General features: G+C 28.3%; 1 protein-coding gene across 1 annotated transcript; it reads right to left on the bottom strand.

Annotated features, from left to right (window-relative positions):
* Positions 1 to 8556: 8556 nt before the first annotated feature.
* On the bottom strand, positions 8557 to 9897 carry LOC113381848 (the record flags this gene model as incomplete). The annotated part of the gene is made up of 1 exon (XM_026620511.1): positions 8557 to 9897. A coding segment is annotated over exon 1 (1341 nt), but the record flags the coding sequence as incomplete, so codon positions are not given.
* Positions 9898 to 22107: the final 12210 nt, after the last annotated feature.

Raw genomic sequence — 22107 nt, 5'->3', positions numbered from 1 at the left:
CGATTCTTTTTTAAGCAAAATACTAATATATTGAAATTGATGAATATTATTATTTGAAAAATTATATTCGATTCTTTTTTACGCAAAATACTAATATATTGAAATTGATGAATATTGTTTTTATAAAACATTTTGGTACTTTAAAAAGGCGTTTCATTTTACAAAAGAGTAATAAATAAACATCTTTATTATTAGTGTGGTCATATCATTTTCAGTTTTTGAGCAATAAGTGCTGAGACTAATGACCCTTCGGGATCATTTTTTGACACTTCTCTGAACAATTATGACCACCTAGACCTAGAGAGACTATGCATTGCATTCGGCAAAATGGTTGGTTTTCGTAGTTGGTCGATAAGTGGGGTTCTAGATTACGCTTGTCGATTCTTTTTGAGTACTATTGACTTAAAAGATCGATATTGGAGGCAAATAATGATCGCCGCGAAGTATCGATATTTACTCAGTACTCGATATTTTAATTTTACTTAACGTCAAAAAACTATTTATTTTCTCAAACTTTGATGAATTTTAAAATTAAACTACTTGTCGTAAGCCGTCCGTAATATTACAGTAAGTTCTATAAGACCATGATATATATCGCTAAAAAAATCCATAAAAATCGGCTCATTTTTTTTTTCAACAGTTAATTACAAGAAAACGGCTCGGTAGATTTTCACCTAAAACTAATCAGTACCATTCCCAACTAATATATCTTCGAACAGCTTTTGATTTTTTTAAAATCGGTTCGGTAGGATGAGCTTAATAAATGTGGACGAAAAGTTAACATTTTTTTCAAATTACAAAGAAACGGCTTGGCAGATCGTCGCACAAAATTGACAAACGAAAGTCCTCATCGAGATACATCGAATGGCTTTTTAAACTTCTGAAATCGGTTCAGGCGTATTTGAGGGAAACGTCGATGAAAGTTCTAATTTTGACAAATGCCAAAAAAGACCATACTATAATTTTTGCAAACGTCGACGAATTTTTAAAGCTAAACGAGTTGTCGTTACGGCCGTAATATTTGAGTATGATCTAGAAGACCATGGTATCTACCGTCAAAAAAATAATGATAAAAATCGACGACAAAAAAATTTCAACACCTTATTACAAGAAAACGGCTCGGCCGATCTCTACCAAAAACTAATCAGCACGATTCTCAACAATATCTTTCAAACGGTTTTTAAATTTTCAAAATCGATTCAGAATTGCGGGCTAAAACGTAGACGAAAAGTTTTTCACTTTTCTGCGATTTATAAAAAAAACGGCTTGGCCGATCGTCGCACAAAACTGACAAACAATAGTCTCATCGAGATACATCGAATGGCTTTAAATTTTTGTAATCGGTCCAGCCGTTTTTGAGAAAACGTCGATTTACGGCAAAAAATCTGTTCACACACACACACATACTTTTTCCAAATTTGGTCTCATTCGATTCAGAATGGCGAGAAACGTTATCGAGAAACATAAAATTAGCGAATCGGATTTTTTTATGAAAACATAAGCTTCTCCTTCGGGAAGTTAATAACTGCTTAACTTTGTGGGAGGCAGGCTAGCGGTTTCGGGTGTGTTCCAAAAAAAAAAATTAAAAAGAAACTTTTGGTGGTCAAAAGTGATACCAAATAACACCGTGAGAAAGGCGACTTTACGCAGAGGGACAAGGACATACTCTACCCAAATCGACGCAGACTTCTCGATTAAGGCTCACTCCCCAAGTAAGAAAAACCAATCCTTCAACATATCCAGACCAGAACATCATAGTCGTCAATTTTTTTTTAAAAAAATTTATTTGTCAATTAGAATATATAAATAATAATATTTGTCAATTTGAATTTTTTTTAAGTATTAGGATTTGGGTTGTACTTGGTAACATTTTTGTAACAACGGGCAGTTCGATTATTGTTCACACCACTATTATTTTGTTGACTTCACGTAACCATCAAGGTTAAGTTCAAGTAAATATTGTTAACTAAGCATTTTTTAACAAAAACAATTACGAGCATTGCCAGGTCCGAATTTCATAACAGAAATATTTCATTATTTCAAAATAATTGTAAAGATTAGAAATAAAGTCATCAAGTAATAATATAAAAGACTCAGAAAGTAAATATTGAAAAGTTAGTGACTCTAGTTAATGACTTTGAGTATCCTATCAAGAGTAAATTTACATATGTTGATCTTTTCATTACGTCGCGATTTTTAATGTGGCTTTAAATGCCAGTATAAAGGCGAAATGCCTAAAGGATTTAGTGTAGCCATAGTGCCACTTTTCAGGCGATAGTGCCAATCCTTCATTTCAGATAGCCTAATATTAAATTGTTCAAAAGAAACAATAGGTATCTGACAAATAAATAATTAATCAGGGTAGGAAAAACCCGAATGGAGACTCGTAAGGCTAGTGAAAACCGCGAGATCTTAAATATATTCGACGTAATTTTGATGACTTATAAGACTCATGAATCCGCGGGAACGAGTCGATAAATCTTTCAAATAAATTTATTTCGTTATTTTCATTTTAGGACCAAAACACGCTTGTTTATTGCATCGATAATATTAAATATTGCATGAGAATAAATTTCCACTAGTAAAGTTAGATATAGAAATGATTTTAAAAATATTACATAAGAATGAAATTTTAATTTGTGATCGAATATTACATAAAATGAAATTAGAAGTTTGGTGTGAAAACAATTGAACTTGAATATGCAATTTTCAATAATAATTAAATTTAATCAACTGCCCATACCACAAAATGTTACAGAAATGAAGGGGATAAATTTAAATTAATGTCAATAAAAGCAATGTAACTATCCCCATAGAAAAGATATAAATTGAAAAAAAAAAATAGGAAAATAGAAAAAGTCCATGTTTGAATTATTGATACTAAATGATTTCATTTCAAATTCAATTCAATTTGTTGGTGCTATATTGAACGAAAAATATTTCCTAAATTTTCTCTACAAAATATAATAAATTTTATTTTGAAAATTAGTAAGCGATTGAGTAAATTTGTTTTCTATTATTTGCGTAAATTGAAAATAATAATATTTTTCCTAATTGAAATTTTATTGTCCACACTAATTTCGATTATTTGCGTTAATAGCATAACAAGCTCTATCATATTTCTATTTTGAAATTTGAGTAAAGAAATATCACGTAACATTCGGATTCAAACCTTGACAAGGCACGTAATACAAATTGCTTATGATGTCTTAACTTTGTTAATTTTATGAATCTTGATGTATTTGCAAAATTTATTTTATTATTATTTAATTTTTTAAGTATTAATTGGCGACATATTTTATTCAATTAAAATTTCATTAATTTAATATTTTAATTTTGATTTTGAATAATTTTATCGTAATCTATTTATTTCATTTGACATATTAATGTTTTTAATTGCATTTTTATTTTTTTTGATAATAAACTAATTATGAATTTCGAGTGTTCAAAGCTCTAATTATTTATTCACCTATAACAAAAGTAATTTGATGAGTAGTATCAATAATTCAAATGGAAACAAATATAGAAAAAATATATATAATATTCAGAAAATTGAAAGGCCACTCAATTTTTTATTAATATTGACATTTTAAACATGATAATTTCAATTTAATATTTTTATATTGTATATTTAGAATGTTCAAAATAAAAATTTGAAAATAAAAGTTAAAATCAAGAGGGCCTACAGAAATGTATTAATGTAAAAGTATGTGACAACATAAAATTATTAGATTACAAGACGAATTATCACTATCTTCCATTTCAATCTAGATGTAATGCATCAGAATGGCAACATGTGTGCAAGCTATTTTTTTTTAAATTTTCGAAGATTGATGCAGGATTCTCATATAGTTAGAATTCAGTTAGAAATAATCGCGCGATTTTTAAACATCCTATTAAAAATATTGAACTGAATCTGACACAGAGTATTTTGATCATATTTTAAATTCGAATCAAATAAATAAATTATCATACAAAATTAAACAATTTATTATAATATTAAATTTGTGAAAAGAAAGAGAGATCTTGCACCTTGTTAATATTCTTTTGCAAATAGACCAATTAATGATAGTGATAATGGATCAAATAATTAATTTTATCACAGAAATTTTTATTGATGTATATAAATCAAATAGGTCACAACTTCGCTTTTGTCTACTAATCATTTTAAAGCAGTCACACAAGTTATGCAACTATGCGGATTCATATGGTATTAGATTGCATACTATATCCAATAAGAATAATGTAACTAATTATTGTTTGTAATATTTTGCTGTATTATCAAAATCCTACTTTTGAAATTAAACAAACTGCTGAAGCTAAATCAAAATAATTTTAATGAATTATTAAAAATCACAATATGCAGCAAAATGTTACAACAATATTAGATTTTTTAAAAAAAAAAAAAATAAAAGGGTTGATGTTAATTTTTTTTATTCATATTATCATCAGAATTGTTATCTAATTACTATATTGCAGACATACTATGAAATTTTATACTTTTACTTTTTCATATTTTGCAAATTTTCAAATTTTTCTCTCTTTTGCTATAATCAATTGTACCATAGATTACTATTTTTCATTTATCGAGGACGATAAATTGCTTTAGAGGGGAGGAATCCCAAATAAATTGTAATTTCTTTGTTTTTTTTTCTTTCAATTGTTAGAGGACTAACAATATTCTTTAGGGGTGGCGTGTTCTGTAATAACATGATCATACGTGCTTTTGATCAAAATATGAATTCATTGTTCAATGTTGATCGAAGTCCAAGATCTTTACATGAACGCGGAAGACGCCATTCCTAGAATTGTCACGTACAATGTATAATATATAGAGTCAGAATAATTTGTATTAACCAGTGATGCCTTAGGCAGAAGTCTAGCCAGTGATATCTTAGTCAAAAGTCTAGCCATAATTTCTGAGAGTATGTCTTAGCACGAATCTATGCTAGTTTGTGATGTGAAGTTATTAAAGATTAAATAAAGTTATAGTCGAATTTAGATTCAGTGTTTGTATTCTACTTTGCGTAAAGACATCTTTCAGCCTATACCAATATAAAGTGCTCACGGTTCTGAGGAGACTCATACCAGTGTTGTTATTTTCTATTATAAACTCTAAGCTCTGCCCACGACACCAGAACAAGGTTGGACTGATCTAGCACCCCTTGGAGAGTGGATCAATCTACATTTGGAACCCAACCCAATCCAATCAACCCCACAACAACAACACTCATAACATTTCAGAACATAATATTAAAACTACAGACGGACTAAAATGATTTGAAGTTTAAAAAAAAATTAATGAATAAATTGGCGTCTGGCACATATTTGGCAGCGCCCAAAATGTCTGGCAACAAAAATGTGAATCTGGATAACTTATTCAAGTTATCAAATCAAATATCAAGTCAAAAAATGAAATTGGACTGACTAAAATGCTATAAACTAGTATCATATTGTCAGATATTTTTGCTTGCCAGACATGGTTAACAACCGCAGAAACGTCTGGCAAATTAATTTTACGTGTTTTTACCCTTAACGAACATAATACTAAAATTTCAGACGGACTAAAATGATTTGAATTTTCAAAAAAATTAATAAATAAATTGGAGTCTGGCACATATTTAGCAGCGCCCAAAATGTCTGGCAACAAAAAATTTGAGTCTGGTGAACCTATTCGAAGTCAAAAAAACGAAAATTGGGCTGACTAAAATGCTTTCAAATTTTTGAAATCGCGCTGTACAAATTGGCTGCGCACTAATTAACGCAACCACTTCCAGCTGCCAGACGGCCCTTGCCCTAACCGAGAGAGCACCAAGGACCAAATACCAAAAAACCAGCCTGACTAAAATGCTTGCTCGAAAACGTTGCTGGCTCCCGTACTATATGGTTCGTACGAGTATACGTAATACAGTAAAATTAAACCCGAATAATTTCTTACGTTAAAAATGAGAACAAAATATATGAAGTACAAAATATATTTTCAAATACATCACGAACCAATTTTTTACATAACAATTAAAATTGTAGTGACATGTTATAAATGTAAAAATTATTATACATAATAAGAAGTATTTCACAAATATATGTAATTGATAAAAAGTGCTTTAATTGCAATTAATTATTATAAATAATAAAAAGTATTTCACAATTATAAGTAACTAAGAAAAAGTGCTTTCATTGCAATTAATTATAAATAATAAAAAGTATTTCACAATTATAAGTAACTAAGAAAAGTGCTTTCATTGCAATTAATTATTATAAATAATAAAAAGTATTTTACAATTATAAGTAACTAAGAAAAGTGCTTTCATTGCAATTAATTATTATAAATAATAAAAAGTATTTCACAATTATAAGTAACTAAGAAAAAGTGCTTTCATTGCAATTAATTATAAATAATAAAAGTATTTCACAATTATAAGTAACTAAGAAAAGTGCTTTCATTGCAATTAATTATTATAAATAATAAAAAGTATTTCACAATTATAAGTAACTAAGAAAAAGTGCTTTAATATGCAATTAATTATTATAAATAATAAAAAGTATTTCACAATTATAAGTAACTAAGAAAAGTGCTTTCATTGCAATTAATTATTACACATAATAAAAAGTATTATAAGTTTACAATTATAAGTAACTAAGGGAAAGTATTTACATGACAAATTTCCAAGAAATTTATATAACAATAATACAATACAACAATATATAAAAACTGCACAGAAATATAGTGTAGGAGCATTTACAATAGACTGATAAATTCACAAGAACTGACTAATAATAATTACTTAAAGACTAATAATAATATATTAAAAAATTAAAAACTACGAAGAAAATAGCGTAGGAGTATTGACAAGGAAGGAACAAATGGAAGAAGGAACGACAAATAATGCAAAAATTTAAAAAGTTCAAATAACAAATAACTTGTTAAATAGTACAAAGGAAGGAAGAAGGAATAGAAGGAAGAAGGAAATAGGAACAAATGGAAGAAGGAATGACAAATAATGCAAAAATTTAAAAAGTTAACAAGAACAAATAACTTGTTGAATAGTACAAATACTTCACAAACAAAAAATTCTGAGAACATAAAATATATATATTGATAACAAAATTGAGAGAAAACTGAATTCCTAGGATTAAAATTCATTTACGAGACATTCTTCTTTATTAACTCTGCATTTAATAAATATTTTGCTATCTAATCAATCATTAATAAAGTTGCATTTGACGAAATCTTTGAATAGTTTCTGTATGAGTGTTTTTTAAACATTACATTCAACCGTGTTATGATCTTATTGAAAACATTATCATCATGATTGTCATAAATGATGAAAAAGCATCACCATTATGTTCACAATGAACAGAATAAAGTTTGATGCACATGCAATTGTTTATGAATTAAAAGAAAAAAAGCAACGTTGTTGATTTCCAAGGTCAGTAGTAAATATATCCTGAATTTAAACACTATATTGGGATGTTGCGCAAGTTATTTAGAAAAGAATATTATATAACACAAACTTTCAAGGGAAAAACACTAAAATATTAGGCATGATATAGATTCACTTTATATGTCTTCACATTTGTTTATGTAATAAATAATCTTATTAAATACAATGGCAAACTTACATCAAAACCATTTTCATCAAACAAAAATAAAAGCATGAAAACCACAAAGATGCGAAGTATTAATCTATAATTTAATAGTGTCAATAAAATAGTTATGTATTCAATGCAGACCATAAAAGAAAAAACAAAAATAAATAAATAAAAATAACATAAAATATAATTAAATTAAAAGAAAGAATAACATAAAAGAAAAATAAAGAAAAAAAATAAAAAAATCTGCCTTAAATTTCAACAATTTATTAAATCGAGAAAAGAATCTTTGAATTGATATAGAAATTACATAGACCACAGCCAGCAAGTAACAGGATGTAATACTTGAAATATTTATAAAATGCATCATACTGAAACCACTTCATATATTGTAATATTGAGGAAAACTGAAATCAATTATAAATAAATTAGAAAAACATGTTTAGCAAAATAACAATGAGAGCCATAAAAAATTGAAAATAATGAATAAAATTATAATGGAAATATCATTAAATGAATATTGACCAGGAAAATATTAAATAAAAATGAGAGCAATAAAAAATTGAAAACAATAAATAAACAATTATGATGCGAATGTGAATTAATGAATTTTTACCGGAAAAATATTTGGATTTTTGTGTCTCAAACGAGCACTATAAGATCTGAGACTTTTTTATATTTGGCTAAAGCCATTCTCTTTATAGGGTCCTGCTCATTTTCATTTATATACTTTCCTGTGAGATATCTATTAACACTTCTATTCCAAGTGTTAATGAAAAATAAAATAAATGAATCTAAAAAAAATTGTTTTAAATTATGCTTTTGGCAAAGGAAATTAAAATTATATAATACATGTTTTTCTAATAATATTTGAAACTTGATCTTTAGTTTATCATCAATACATAAATATTTAATGAAATGATCAAGTACTTGACTGCATTTAATAAATAGATAAAAAAATACATATCCTGGGACCAAAAGCGAATGGCCAGTGTAATCTCTAGATGCAATCCAAGAAGCTTCATCCCTGCCAATTGGATCTGCTAATAGTTCAGATGTACAAACATGGCATTCACCAACATATCCGAGAAGTTTCTTAGTACAATATCCTGCAACATAAACGTTAGCAGTTTTACTGTACGATGACATGTCTTGGAAATGAAACGGCTCTGCATCAATAGACATATTGATCAGAGAGTCAGTTTCCAAGACATCTTCATTATTCAAAAACACTCGAAATGTGGCAAGCAACCCGGTTGTATCATCGATTTCACAATTAGCAGAAGGTGAATGACGAGATGATAAATTGTTGACAAGCAAAGTTCTAAAGGCAGACACAAAAGAGTAACAACTTGGATTAGTATTCGAAGCCCCATGACTCCTTATGCAACCAAAAAAATTCTCCAAGGGATCTTGGTTAAAATTTCTGGTGCATAAGTAGCTAAAACCCTGAACTACTTTTAATTTCTGCCAAATGTAGCTCAGACCCTCTATCGTTCTAATCCAATTTTTAATGCAAGGAGGTTTAGTTAAAACTTTAACTAAACTCTTGCTTTTTATGAATTGCATTGAATTCAAAACTAATTTAGCCTCACGCCAAAATATAGTGTGAGCCGATTTATTTGAAATTGCACATCGAAATTGTTTACCATTCAATGGCAATTTTGATAAACCATTGACACTATCAAATAAGTAGTCCATGAACATCAAAAATTGTCCGGTACCATATGAAGTAACACTTCCAGCTACTACTTGGTAACCAGAGTTTTGAAGTCCATGTGCTACCCGTTGAGAAAATACTTGCGCAGCAAGACTGACCTTCATACGTTTCATTTTTGTTTGATCAAGGTGGTGTTCGGTTAATGTAGGACAACGACGAAACATACTTGAAGTAGAATCATAATTGTAATAATCTATGATGTCTTTCCAAGATGCTTCGTATTCGACCCCATCTAAACCTGTAAATTTAACATTGTACTTAGCAAAATTATTCCGCATACACTTTAACAAATGTGGAGGATCATATAAAGGTACAATCTCATGACCATCTATTTCAAAAAACAGTTTATTCCAATGAAGGTTTTTTGTTTTATAATACTCTTCTGTATCATTTAAAAGCATATTAACTGTTTTACAATTTGCGGCATATTGGTCGCAAACTGTGGCAACAACCTTTAAACCAATACTAAATAACTTTTTTGCCACATCAACAATAAGAGATTTTAAATCAGAACTATTTACTCCACCTTCGGAAAAGTAGAAAGCAACTGGTTGCTTCCAACGATCCTTTATTCCTTTTATCATGAAAACAAGTGCATGATCCGCAAATAAACTTTTCTGCCATTCGCTAGTTCTACAAAACCAACAATGTGATCCTTTTTACGATCATATGACAATTCTGAAGATAGTGATATTTCATCAAACATCAAAACACAGTATTTGCTACTCTCATACTTTTTATGAAAAATAGCTGAACCTAATGTATTAAAAAGACACTCATTAATGCCACTATACAAAGGTATCTCTGAAAGCAACTTCCTCAATGTTTGAGGAGATGGCAAAATAAATATTTGTCTCCAAAAGTAGTAAGCCTTTGGAGACTTTTTATACAGACTTAAAACAAGAATTTTGTCTTCGTTTGTGAATTTCTTTCCTTTCGGATTTTTAGTATGCTCTCTTAATTGAGACAATATAAAATTTCTTGCCCTAATATTTAATGTTTCTGGAATATTTGAAAACTTTTCAGAACATTGCATACTCTGTCGCAATTTATCCTTTAAATTAATACATTGTTTATTAATCCTTCTTACCTCTCGGGACAAAATTTTTGATGTATCATACATCTTACATCTTCTGGGTGTCAAGGCACTCCTACGCTTAATAACTGCATTCTGCAGCAATTTGCAGCTACCCCCGAGGACTCCTATTAAACATAATAGAATGTTATAATATCATAGTTGATAAATTAATCATTATTGCTGCAATTATTATAAAAAAATACCTTTGCGGGAAACTGGAGTCATAAAAGATGACTGTTTTAACCCGCACTTCTTTGGGGTACTGCAAACAACTTCAAGATTTTTAGGATTGCATCTCCTAACTAAGAACAAAAGATTCATTTATTAGTTTTTTTTGCAAATGGTATTAAATTATTTAGAGTTATAATTACTTGGGCTTGTTCTTGGTGTTGCAGATTGTTCTTCTGATTCTGCCTCAAAACATTCTCTTGCAACCTGAGAACAATTCTGTAACTGCCTAGAAGGAGACACTTCCATAAAGTTTGAAGAAACTTAAAAAGAAAGCGTATAATTATATAAATTATTAGAAAAAAATATAGAATACTTGATTCAAAAACAACAACATCATTTAAAATGAATATCTAATCAATTTGTATTTAATTACCCAAGGGTGTATTGTTATTTGTGGTCAAACGGTATGCCCCTGTCTTTATATCCCTATCACGAATAGACACTCCAAGTTCTACAATAATATAAGATTTTTAGAATCTATCAATCAAATATATATATATATATATATATATATATATATATATTGATTGATATATATATATATATAATATTGGTTTGTAGAACTAGCGAATGGCAGAAAAGTTTATTTGCGGATCATGCACTTGTTTTCATGATAAAAGGAATAAAGGATCGTTGGAAGCAACCAGTTGCTTTCTACTTTTCCGAAGGTGGAGTAAATAGTTCTGATTTAAAATCTCTTATTGTTGATGTGGCAAAAAAGTTATTTAGTATTGGTTTAAAGGTTGTTGCCACAGTTTGCGACCAATATGCCGCAAATTGTAAAACAGTTAATATGCTTTTAAATGATACAGAAGAGTATTATAAAACAAAAAACCTTCATTGGAATAAACTGTTTTTTGAAATAGATGGTCATGAGATTGTACCTTTATATGATCCTCCACATTTGTTAAAGTGTATGCGGAATAATTTTGCTAAGTACAATGTTAAATTTACAGGTTTAGATGGGGTCGAATACGAAGCATCTTGGAAAGACATCATAGATTATTACAATTATGATTCTACTTCAAGTATGTTTCGTCGTTGTCCTACATTAACCGAACACCACCTTGATCAAACAAAAATGAAACGTATGAAGGTCAGTCTTGCTGCGCAAGTATTTTCTCAACGGGTAGCACATGGACTTCAAAACTCTGGTTACCAAGTAGTAGCTGGAAGTGTTACTTCATATGGTACCGGACAATTTTTGATGTTCATGGACTACTTATTTGATAGTGTCAATGGTTTATCAAAATTGCCATTGAATGGTAAACAATTTCGATGTGCAATTTCAAATAAATCGGCTCACACTATATTTTGGCGTGAGGCTAAATTAGTTTTGAATTCAATGCAATTCATAAAAGCAAGAGTTTAGTTAAAGTTTTAACTAAACCTCCTTGCATTAAAAATTGGATTAGAACGATAGAGGGTCTGAGCTACATTTGGCAGAAATTAAAAGTAGTTCAGGGTTTTAGCTACTTATGCACCAGAAATTTTAACCAAGATCCCTTGGAGAATTTTTTTGGTTGCATAAGGAGTCATGGGGCTTCGAATACTAATCCAAGTTGTTACTCTTTTGTGTCTGCCTTTAGAACTTTGCTTGTCAACAATTTATCATCTCGTCATTCACCTTCTGCTAATTGTGAAATCGATGATACAACCGGGTTGCTTGCCACATTTCGAGTGTTTTTGAATAATGAAGATGTCTTGGAAACTGACTCTCTGATCAATATGTCTATTGATGCAGAGCCGTTTCATTTCCAAGACATGTCATCGTACAGTAAAACTGCTAACGCTTATGTTGCAGGATATTGTACTAAGAAACTTCTCGGATATGTTGGTGAATGCCATGTTTGTACATCTGAACTATTAGCAGATCCAATTGGCAGGGATGAAGCTTCTTGGATTGCATCTAGAGATTACACTGGCCATTCGCTTTTGGTCCCAGGATATGTATTTTTTTATCTATTTATTAAATGCAGTCAAGTACTTGATCATTTCATTAAATATTTATGTATTGATGATAAACTAAAGATCAAGTTTCAAATATTATTAGAAAAACATGTATTATATAATTTTAATTTCCTTTGCCAAAAGCATAATTTAAAACAATTTTTTTTAGATTCATTTATTTTATTTTTCATTAACACTTGGAATAGAAGTGTTAATAGATATCTCACAGGAAAGTATATAAATGAAAATGAGCAGGACCCTATAAAGAGAATGGCTTTAGCCAAATATAAAAAAAGTCTCAGATCTTATAGTGCTCGTTTGAGACACAAAAATCCAAATATTTTTCCGGTAAAAATTCATTAATTCACATTCGCATCATAATTGTTTATTTATTGTTTTCAATTTTTTATTGCTCTCATTTTTATTTAATATTTTCCTGGTCAATATTCATTTAATGATATTTCCATTATAATTTTATTCATTATTTTCAATTTTTTATGGCTCTCATTGTTATTTTGCTAAACATGTTTTTCTAATTTATTTATAATTGATTTCAGTTTTCCTCAATATTAAAATATATGAAGTGGTTTCAGTATGATGCATTTTATAAATATTTCAAGTATTACATCCTGTTACTTGCTGGCTGTGGTCTATGTAATTTCTATATCAATTCAAAGATTCTTTTCTCGATTTAATAAATTGTTGAAATTTAAGGCAGATTTTTTTATTTTTTTTCTTTAATTTTCTTTTATGTTATTCTTTCTTTTTAATTTAATTATATTTTATGTTATTTTTATTTATTTATTTTTGTTTTTTCTTTTATGGTCTGCATTGAATACATAACTATTTTATTGACACTATTAAATTATAGATTAATACTTCGCATCTTTGTGGTTTTCATGCTTTTATTTTTGTTTGATGAAAATGGTTTTGATGTAAGTTTGCCATTGCATTTAATAAGATTATTTATTACATAAACAAATGTGAAGACATATAAAGTGAATCTATATCATGCCTAATATTTTAGTGTTTTTCCCTTGAAAGTTTGTGTTATATAATATTCTTTTCTAAATAACTTGCGCAACATCCCAATATAGTGTTTAAATTCAGGATATATTTACTACTGACCTTGGAAATCAACAACGTTGCTTTTTTTCTTTTAATTCATAAACAATTGCATGTGCATCAAACTTTATTCTGTTCATTGTGAACATAATGGTGATGCTTTTTCATCATTTATGACAATCATGATGATAATGTTTTCATTAAGATCATAACACGGTTGAATGTAATGTTTAAAAAACACTCATACAGAAACTATTCAAAGATTTCGTCAAATGCAACTTTATTAATGATTGATTAGATAGCAAAATATTTATTAAATGCAGAGTTAATAAAGAAGAATGTCTCGTAAATGAATTTTAATCCTAGGAATTCAGTTTTCTCTCAATTTTGTTATCAATATATATATTTTATGTTCTCAGAATTTTTTGTTTGTGAAGTATTTGTACTATTCAACAAGTTATTTGTTCTTGTTAACTTTTTAAATTTTTGCATTATTTGTCATTCCTTCTTCCATTTGTTCCTATTTCCTTCTTCCTTCTATTCCTTCTTCCTTCCTTTGTACTATTTAACAAGTTATTTGTTATTTGAACTTTTTAAATTTTTGCATTATTTGTCATTCCTTCTTCCATTTGTTCCTCCCTTTTCAATACTCCTACGCTATTTTCTTCGTAGTTTTTAATTTTTTAATATATTATTATTAGTCTTTTAGTAATTATTATTAGTCAGTTCTTGTGAATTTATCAGTCTATTGTAAATGCTCCTACACTATATTTCTGTGCAGTTTTTATATATTGTTGTATTGTATTATTGTTATATAAATTTCTTGGAAATTTGTCATGTAAATACTTTCCCTTAGTTACTTATAATTGTAAACTTCTAATACTTTTTATTATGTATAATAATTTATTGCAATGAAAGCACTTTTTCTTAGTTACTTATAATTGTGAAATACTTTTTATTATTTATAATTAATTGCATATTAAAGCACTTTTTCTTAGTTACTTATAATTGTGAAATACTTTTTATTATTTATAATAATTAATTGCAATGAAAGCACTTTTTCTTAGTTACTTATAATTGTGAAATACTTTTTATTATTTATAATTAATTGCAATGAAAGCACTTTTTCTTAGTTACTTATAATTGTGAAATACTTTTTATTATTTATAATAATTAATTGCTATGAAAGCACTTTTCTTAGTTACTTATAATTGTAAAATACTTTTTATTATTTATAATAATTAATTGCAATGAAAGCACTTTTCTTAGTTACTTATAATTGTGAAATACTTTTTATTATTTATAATTAATTGCAATGAAAGCACTTTTTCTTAGTTACTTATAATTGTGAAATACTTTTTATTATTTATAATAATTAATTGCAATTAAAGCACTTTTTATCAATTACATATATTTGTGAAATACTTCTTATTATGTATAATAATTTTTACATTTATAACATGTCACTACCAATTTTAATTGTTATGTAAAAAATTGGTTCGTGATGTATTTGAAAATATATTTTGTACTTCATATATTTTGTTCTCATTTTTAACGTAAGAAATTATTCGGGTTTAATTTTACTGTATTACGTATACTCGTACGAACCATATAGTACGGGAGCCAGCAACGTTTTCGAGCAAGCATTTTAGTCAGGCTGGTTTTTTGGTATTTGGTCCTTGGTGCTCTCTCGGTTAGGGCAAGGGCCGTCTGGCAGCTGGAAGTGGTTGCGTTAATTAGTGCGCAGCCAATTTGTACAGCGCGATTTCAAAAATTTGAAAGCATTTTAGTCAGCCCAATTTTCGTTTTTTTGACTTCGAATAGGTTCACCAGACTCAAATTTTTTGTTGCCAGACATTTTGGGCGCTGCTAAATATGTGCCAGACGCCAATTTATTTATTAATTTTTTTGAAAATTCAAATCATTTTAGTCCGTCTGAAATTTTAGTATTATGTTCGTTAAGGGTAAAAACACGTAAAATTAATTTGCCAGACGTTTCTGCGGTTGTTAACCATGTCTGGCAAGCAAAAATATCTGACAATATGATACTAGTTTATAGCATTTTAGTCAGTCCAATTTTCATTTTTTGACTTGATATTTGATTTGATAACTTGAATAAGTTATCCAGATTCACATTTTTGTTGCCAGACATTTTGGGCGCTGCCAAATATGTGCCAGACGCCAATTTATTCATTAATTTTTTTTTAAACTTCAAATCATTTTAGTCCGTCTGTAGTTTTAATATTATGTTCTGAAATGTTATGAGTGTTGTTGTTGTGGGGTTGATTGGATTGGGTTGGGTTCCAAATGTAGATTGATCCACTCTCCAAGGGGTGCTAGATCAGTCCAACCTTGTTCTGGTGTCGTGGGCAGAGCTTAGAGTTTATAATAGAAAATAACAACACTGGTATGAGTCTCCTCAGAACCGTGAGCACTTTATATTGGTATAGGCTGAAAGATGTCTTTACGCAAAGTAGAATACAAACACTGAATCTAAATTCGACTATAACTTTATTTAATCTTTAATAACTTCACATCACAAACTAGCATAGATTCGTGCTAAGACATACTCTCAGAAATTATGGCTAGACTTTTGACTAAGATATCACTGGCTAGACTTCTGCCTAAGGCATCACTGGTTAATACAAATTATTCTGACTCTATATATTATACATTGTACGTGACAATTCTAGGAATGGCGTCTTCCGCGTTCATGTAAAGATCTTGGACTTCGATCAACATTGAACAATGAATTCATATTTTGATCAAAAGCACGTATGATCATGTTATTACAGAACACGCCACCCCTAAAGAATATTGTTAGTCCTCTAACAATTGAAAGAAAAAAAAAACAAAGAAATTACAATTTATTTGGGATTCCTCCCCTCTAAAGCAATTTATCGTCCTCGATAAATGAAAAATAGTAATCTATGGTACAATTGATTATAGCAAAAGAGAGAAAAATTTGAAAATTTGCAAAATATGAAAAAGTAAAAGTATAAAATTTCATAGTATGTCTGCAATATAGTAATTAGATAACAATTCTGATGATAATATGAATAAAAAAAATTAACATCAACCCTTTTATTTTTTTTTTTAAAAAAATCTAATATTGTTGTAACATTTTGCTGCATATTGTGATTTTTAATAATTCATTAAAATTATTTTGATTTAGCTTCAGCAGTTTGTTTAATTTCAAAAGTAGGATTTTGATAATACAGCAAAATATTACAAACAATAATTAGTTACATTATTCTTATTGGATATAGTATGCAATCTAATACCATATGAATCCGCATAGTTGCATAACTTGTGTGACTGCTTTAAAATGATTAGTAGACAAAAGCGAAGTTGTGACCTATTTGATTTATATACATCAATAAAAATTTCTGTGATAAAATTAATTATTTGATCCATTATCACTATCATTAATTGGTCTATTTGCATAAGAATATTAACAAGGTGCAAGATCTCTCTTTCTTTTCACAAATTTAATATTATAATAAATTGTTTAATTTTGTATGATAATTTATTTATTTGATTCGAATTTAAAATATGATCAAAATACTCTGTGTCAGATTCAGTTCAATATTTTTAATAGGATGTTTAAAAATCGCGCGATTATTTCTAACTGAATTCTAACTATATGAGAATCCTGCATCAATCTTCGAAAATTTAAAAAAAAATAGCTTGCACACATGTTGCCATTCTGATGCATTACATCTAGATTGAAATGGAAGATAGTGATAATTCGTCTTGTAATCTAATAATTTTATGTTGTCACATACTTTTACATTAATACATTTCTGTAGGCCCTCTTGATTTTAACTTTTATTTTCAAATTTTTATTTTGAACATTCTAAATATACAATATAAAAATATTAAATTGAAATTATCATGTTTAAAATGTCAATATTAATAAAAAATTGAGTGGCCTTTCAATTTTCTGAATATTATATATATTTTTTCTATATTTTGTTTCCATTTGAATTATTGATACCACTCATCAAAATTACTTTTGTTATAGGTGAATTAATAATTAAAGCTTGGAAACTCGAAATTCATATTTACTTATTATCAAAAAAAATAAAAAAGCAACTATAAAAACATTAATATGTCAAATGAAATAAATAGATTACGATAAAATTATTCAAAATCAAAATTAAAATATTAAATTAATGAAATTTTAATTAAATAAAATATGTCGCCAATTAATACTTAAAAAATTAAATAATAATAAAATAAAATTTTGCAAAATACATCAAGATTCATAAAATTAACAAAGTTAAGACATCATAAGCAAATTTGTATTACGTGCCTTGTCAAGGTTTGAATCCGAATGTTACGTGATATTTCTTTACTCAAATTTCAAAATAGAAATATGATAGAGCTTGTTATGCTATTAACGCAAATAATCGAAATTAGTGTGGACAATAAAATTTCAATTAGGAAAAATATTATTATTTTCAATTTACGCAAATAATAGAAAACAAATTTACTCAATCGCTTACTAATTTTCAAAATAAAATTTATTATATTTGTAGAGAAAATTTAGGAAATATTTTTCGTTCAATATAGCACCAACAAATTGAATTGAATTTGAAATGAAATCATTTAGTATCAATAATTCAAACATGGACTTTTTCTATTTTCCTATTTTTTTTTTTCAATTTATAATTCTGTTCTATGGGGATAGTTACATTGCTATTATTGACATTAATTTAAATTTATCCCCTTCATTTCTGTAACATTTTGTGGTATGGGCAGTTGATTAAATTTAATTATTATTGAAAATTGCATATTCAAGTTCAATTGTTTTCACACTAAACTTCTAATTTCATTTTATGTAATATTCGATCACAAATTAAAATTTCATTCTTATGTAATATTTTTAAAATCATTTCTGTATCTAACTTTACTAGTGGAAAATTATTCTCATGCAATATTTAATATTATCGATGCAATAAACAAGCGTGTTTTGGTCCTAAAATGAAAATAACGAAATAAATTTATTTGAAAGATTTATCGACTCGTTCCCGCGGATTCATGAGTCTTATAAGTCATCAAAATTACGTCGAATATATTTAAGATCTCGCGGTTTTCACTAGCCTTACGAGTCTCCATTCGGGTTTTTCCTACCCTGATTAATTATTTATTTGTCAGATACCTATTGTTTCTTTTGAACAATTTAATATTAGGCTATCTGAAATGAAGGATTGGCACTATCGCCTGAAAAGTGGCACTATGGCTACACTAAATCCTTTAGGCATTTCGCCTTTATACTGGCATTTAAAGCCACATTAAAAATCGCGACGTAATGAAAAGATCAACATATGTAAATTTACTCTTGATAGGATACTCAAAGTCATTAACTAGAGTCACTAACTTTTCAATATTACTTTCTGAGTCTTTTATATTATTACTTGATGACTTTATTTCTAATCTTTACAATTATTTTGAAATAATGAAATATTTCTGTTATGAAATTCGGACCTGGCAATGCTCGTAATTGTTTTTGTTAAAAAATGCTTAGTTAACAATATTTACTTGAACTTAACCTTGATGGTTACGTGAAGTCAACAAAATAATAGTGGTGTGAACAATAATCGAACTGCCCGTTGTTACAAAAATGTTACCCAAGTACAACCCAAATCCTAATACTTAAAAAAAAATTCAAATTGACAAAATATTATTATTTATATTCTAATTGACAAATAAAATTTTTTAAAAAAAAATTGACGACTATGATGTTCTGGTCTGGATATGTTGAAGGATTGGTTTTTCTTACTTGGGGAGTGAGCCTTAATCGAGAAGTCTGCGTCGATTTGGGTAGAGTATGTCCTTGTCCCTCTGCGTAAAGTCGCCTTTCTCACGGTGTTATTTGGTATCACTTTTGACCACCAAAAGTTTCTTTTTAATTTTTTTTTTATTGGAACACCGAAACCGCTAGACCTGCCTCCCACAAAGTTAAGCAGTTATTAACTTCCCGAAGGAGAAGCTTATGTTTTCATAAAAAAATCCGATTCGCTAATTTTATGTTTTCTCGACGTTTCAAGCCATTCTGAATCGAATGAGACCAAATTTGGAAAAAGTATGTGTGTGTGTGTGAACAGATTTTTTGCCGTAAATCGACGTTTTCTCAAAAACGGCTGGACCGATTACAAAAATTTAAAAGCCATTCGATGTATCTCGATGAGGACTATTGTTTGTCAGTTTTGTGCGACGATCGGCCAAGCCGTTTTTTTATAAATCGCAGAAAAGTGAAAAATTTTTCGTCTACGTTTTAGCCCGCAATTCTGAATCGATTTTGAAAATTTAAAAACGTTTGAAAGATATTGGTTGAGAATCGTGCTGATTAGTTTTTGGTAGAGATCGGCCGAGCCGTTTTCTTGTAATAAGGTGTTGAAATTTTTTGTCGTCGATTTTTATCATTATTTTTTTGACGGTAGATACCATGGTCTTCTAGATCATACTCAAATATTACGGCCGTAACGACAACTCGTTTAGCTTTAAAAATTCGTCGACGTTTGCAAAAATTAGTATGGTCTTTTTGGCATTTGTCAAAATTAGAACTTTCATCGACGTTTCCTCAAATACGCCTGAACCGATTTCAGAAGTTTAAAAGCCATTCGATGTATCTCGATGAGGACTTTCGTTTGTCAATTTTGTGCGACGATCTGCCAAGCCGTTTCTTTGTAATTTGAAAAAAAGTGTTAACTTTTCGTCCACATTTATTAAGCTCATCCTACCGAACCGATTTTAAAAAATCAAAAGCTGTTCGAAAGATATTAGTTGGGAATGGTACTGATTAGTTTTAGGTGAAAATCTACCGAGCCGTTTTCTTGTAATTAACTGTTGAAAAAAAAAATGAGCCGATTTTTATGGATTTTTTTTAGCGATATATATCATGGTCTTATAGAACTTACTGTAATATTACGGCCTTACGACAAGTAGTTTAATTTTAAAAATTCATCAAAGTTTGAGAAAATAAATAGTTTTTTGACGTTAAGTAAAATTAAAATATCGAGTACTGAGTAAATATCGATACTTCGCGGTCGATATATTTGCCAATATCGATCTTTTAAGTCAATAGTACTCAAAAAGAATCGACAGCGTAATCTAAGAACCCCACTTATCGACCAACTACGAAAACCAACCATTTTGCCGAATGCAATGCATAGTCTCTCTAGGTCTAGGTGGTCATAATTGTTCAGAGAAGTGTCAAAAAATGATCCCGAAGGGTCATTAGTCTCAGCACTTATTGCTCAAAAACTGAAAATGAATATGACCACACTAATAAATAAAGATGTTTATTTATTACTCTTTTGTAAAATGAAACGCCTTTTTAAAGTACCAAAATGTTTTAAAAAACAATATTCATCAATTTCAATATATTAGTATTTTGCGTAAAAAAGAATCGAATATATAATTATTCAAATAATAATATTTCATCAATTTCAATATATTAGTATTTTCTTAAAAAGAATCGAAATATAATTATTTCAATAATAATATTCATCAATTTCAATATATTAGTATTTTGCGTAAAAAGAATCGAAATATAATTATTTCAAATAATAATACTCATCGATTTCAATGCGTTATTATTTTTCTTTCTAAAAGTATGTGAATTGTAAGTTGAAGTAAAGTACTTGTAAATTAAAAATTAAAAAAACAATTGAGAGAAAAGAACAGAAGAGCAATATTTTCTTTGTGGTACGTGAATCTTAAAATGTCTCGTTTTCAGTTTGTGCACATTATGAACATATTTAGGAATCGGATTTCAACTGACCTTTTCTGAATGAATGATAACAAAACTTAAGAATACTTTCTTTAGTATAGTGGGCAAAAAAACTTTTAGAAAATAATAAATTAATTGGTTCTTGTGGCAATTGTTTGCACTGAAAAATATTAAAAATATGATTGTGCTTAAAAATACTTAAAAAGTATTGCTTTTTGAATATAGTATCAGACTATTATATTGTTTTAATCAAAAATAATCAACTATTATAACTTGTCTTTTTTTTTGAAAAAATTATAGATTTGAAATTAGTATTGAAAAATTACTTTTAAAATTTTACAATATATGAAAAATGATTCTGATTTAACACATCAGATTACAAGCAATAGAATTCATTCTAATATTGTGATATAATATTAATGAGTTTAGATCTTTCTTGCAATTATGTTTGATTTTTATGAAAAAGTACTCAAAATTCGATATTGAGTACTATCGATACTTTCGCCACGATATTTTTTTGGCATCGATATTTTGATTAGATACTTTTCAAAGTACTCAATATCGATCTTTTGCCTCGATACTTCTAACACTAGGTATAACTATATAGTACTTGATCTTAATAAACATACTAAACCATTAAAATCCTACGTTTAACTGGTTCAAATTAATAATTGTTGATTTTTGAAAGTTGCTTTTTGAAAAATATTCCGAGTTAACGTGTTCGTTCGT

The sequence above is a fragment of the Ctenocephalides felis genome, unplaced genomic scaffold, assembly GCF_003426905.1.
Source record: "Ctenocephalides felis isolate EL2017-DRISC unplaced genomic scaffold, ASM342690v1 CF-g0.4_SCAFFOLD_03111, whole genome shotgun sequence".
NCBI lineage: Eukaryota > Metazoa > Arthropoda > Insecta > Siphonaptera > Pulicidae > Ctenocephalides > Ctenocephalides felis.
Note: the sequence above shows the minus strand (reverse complement) of the source record. Positions and strands in the feature narration are given on the sequence as shown.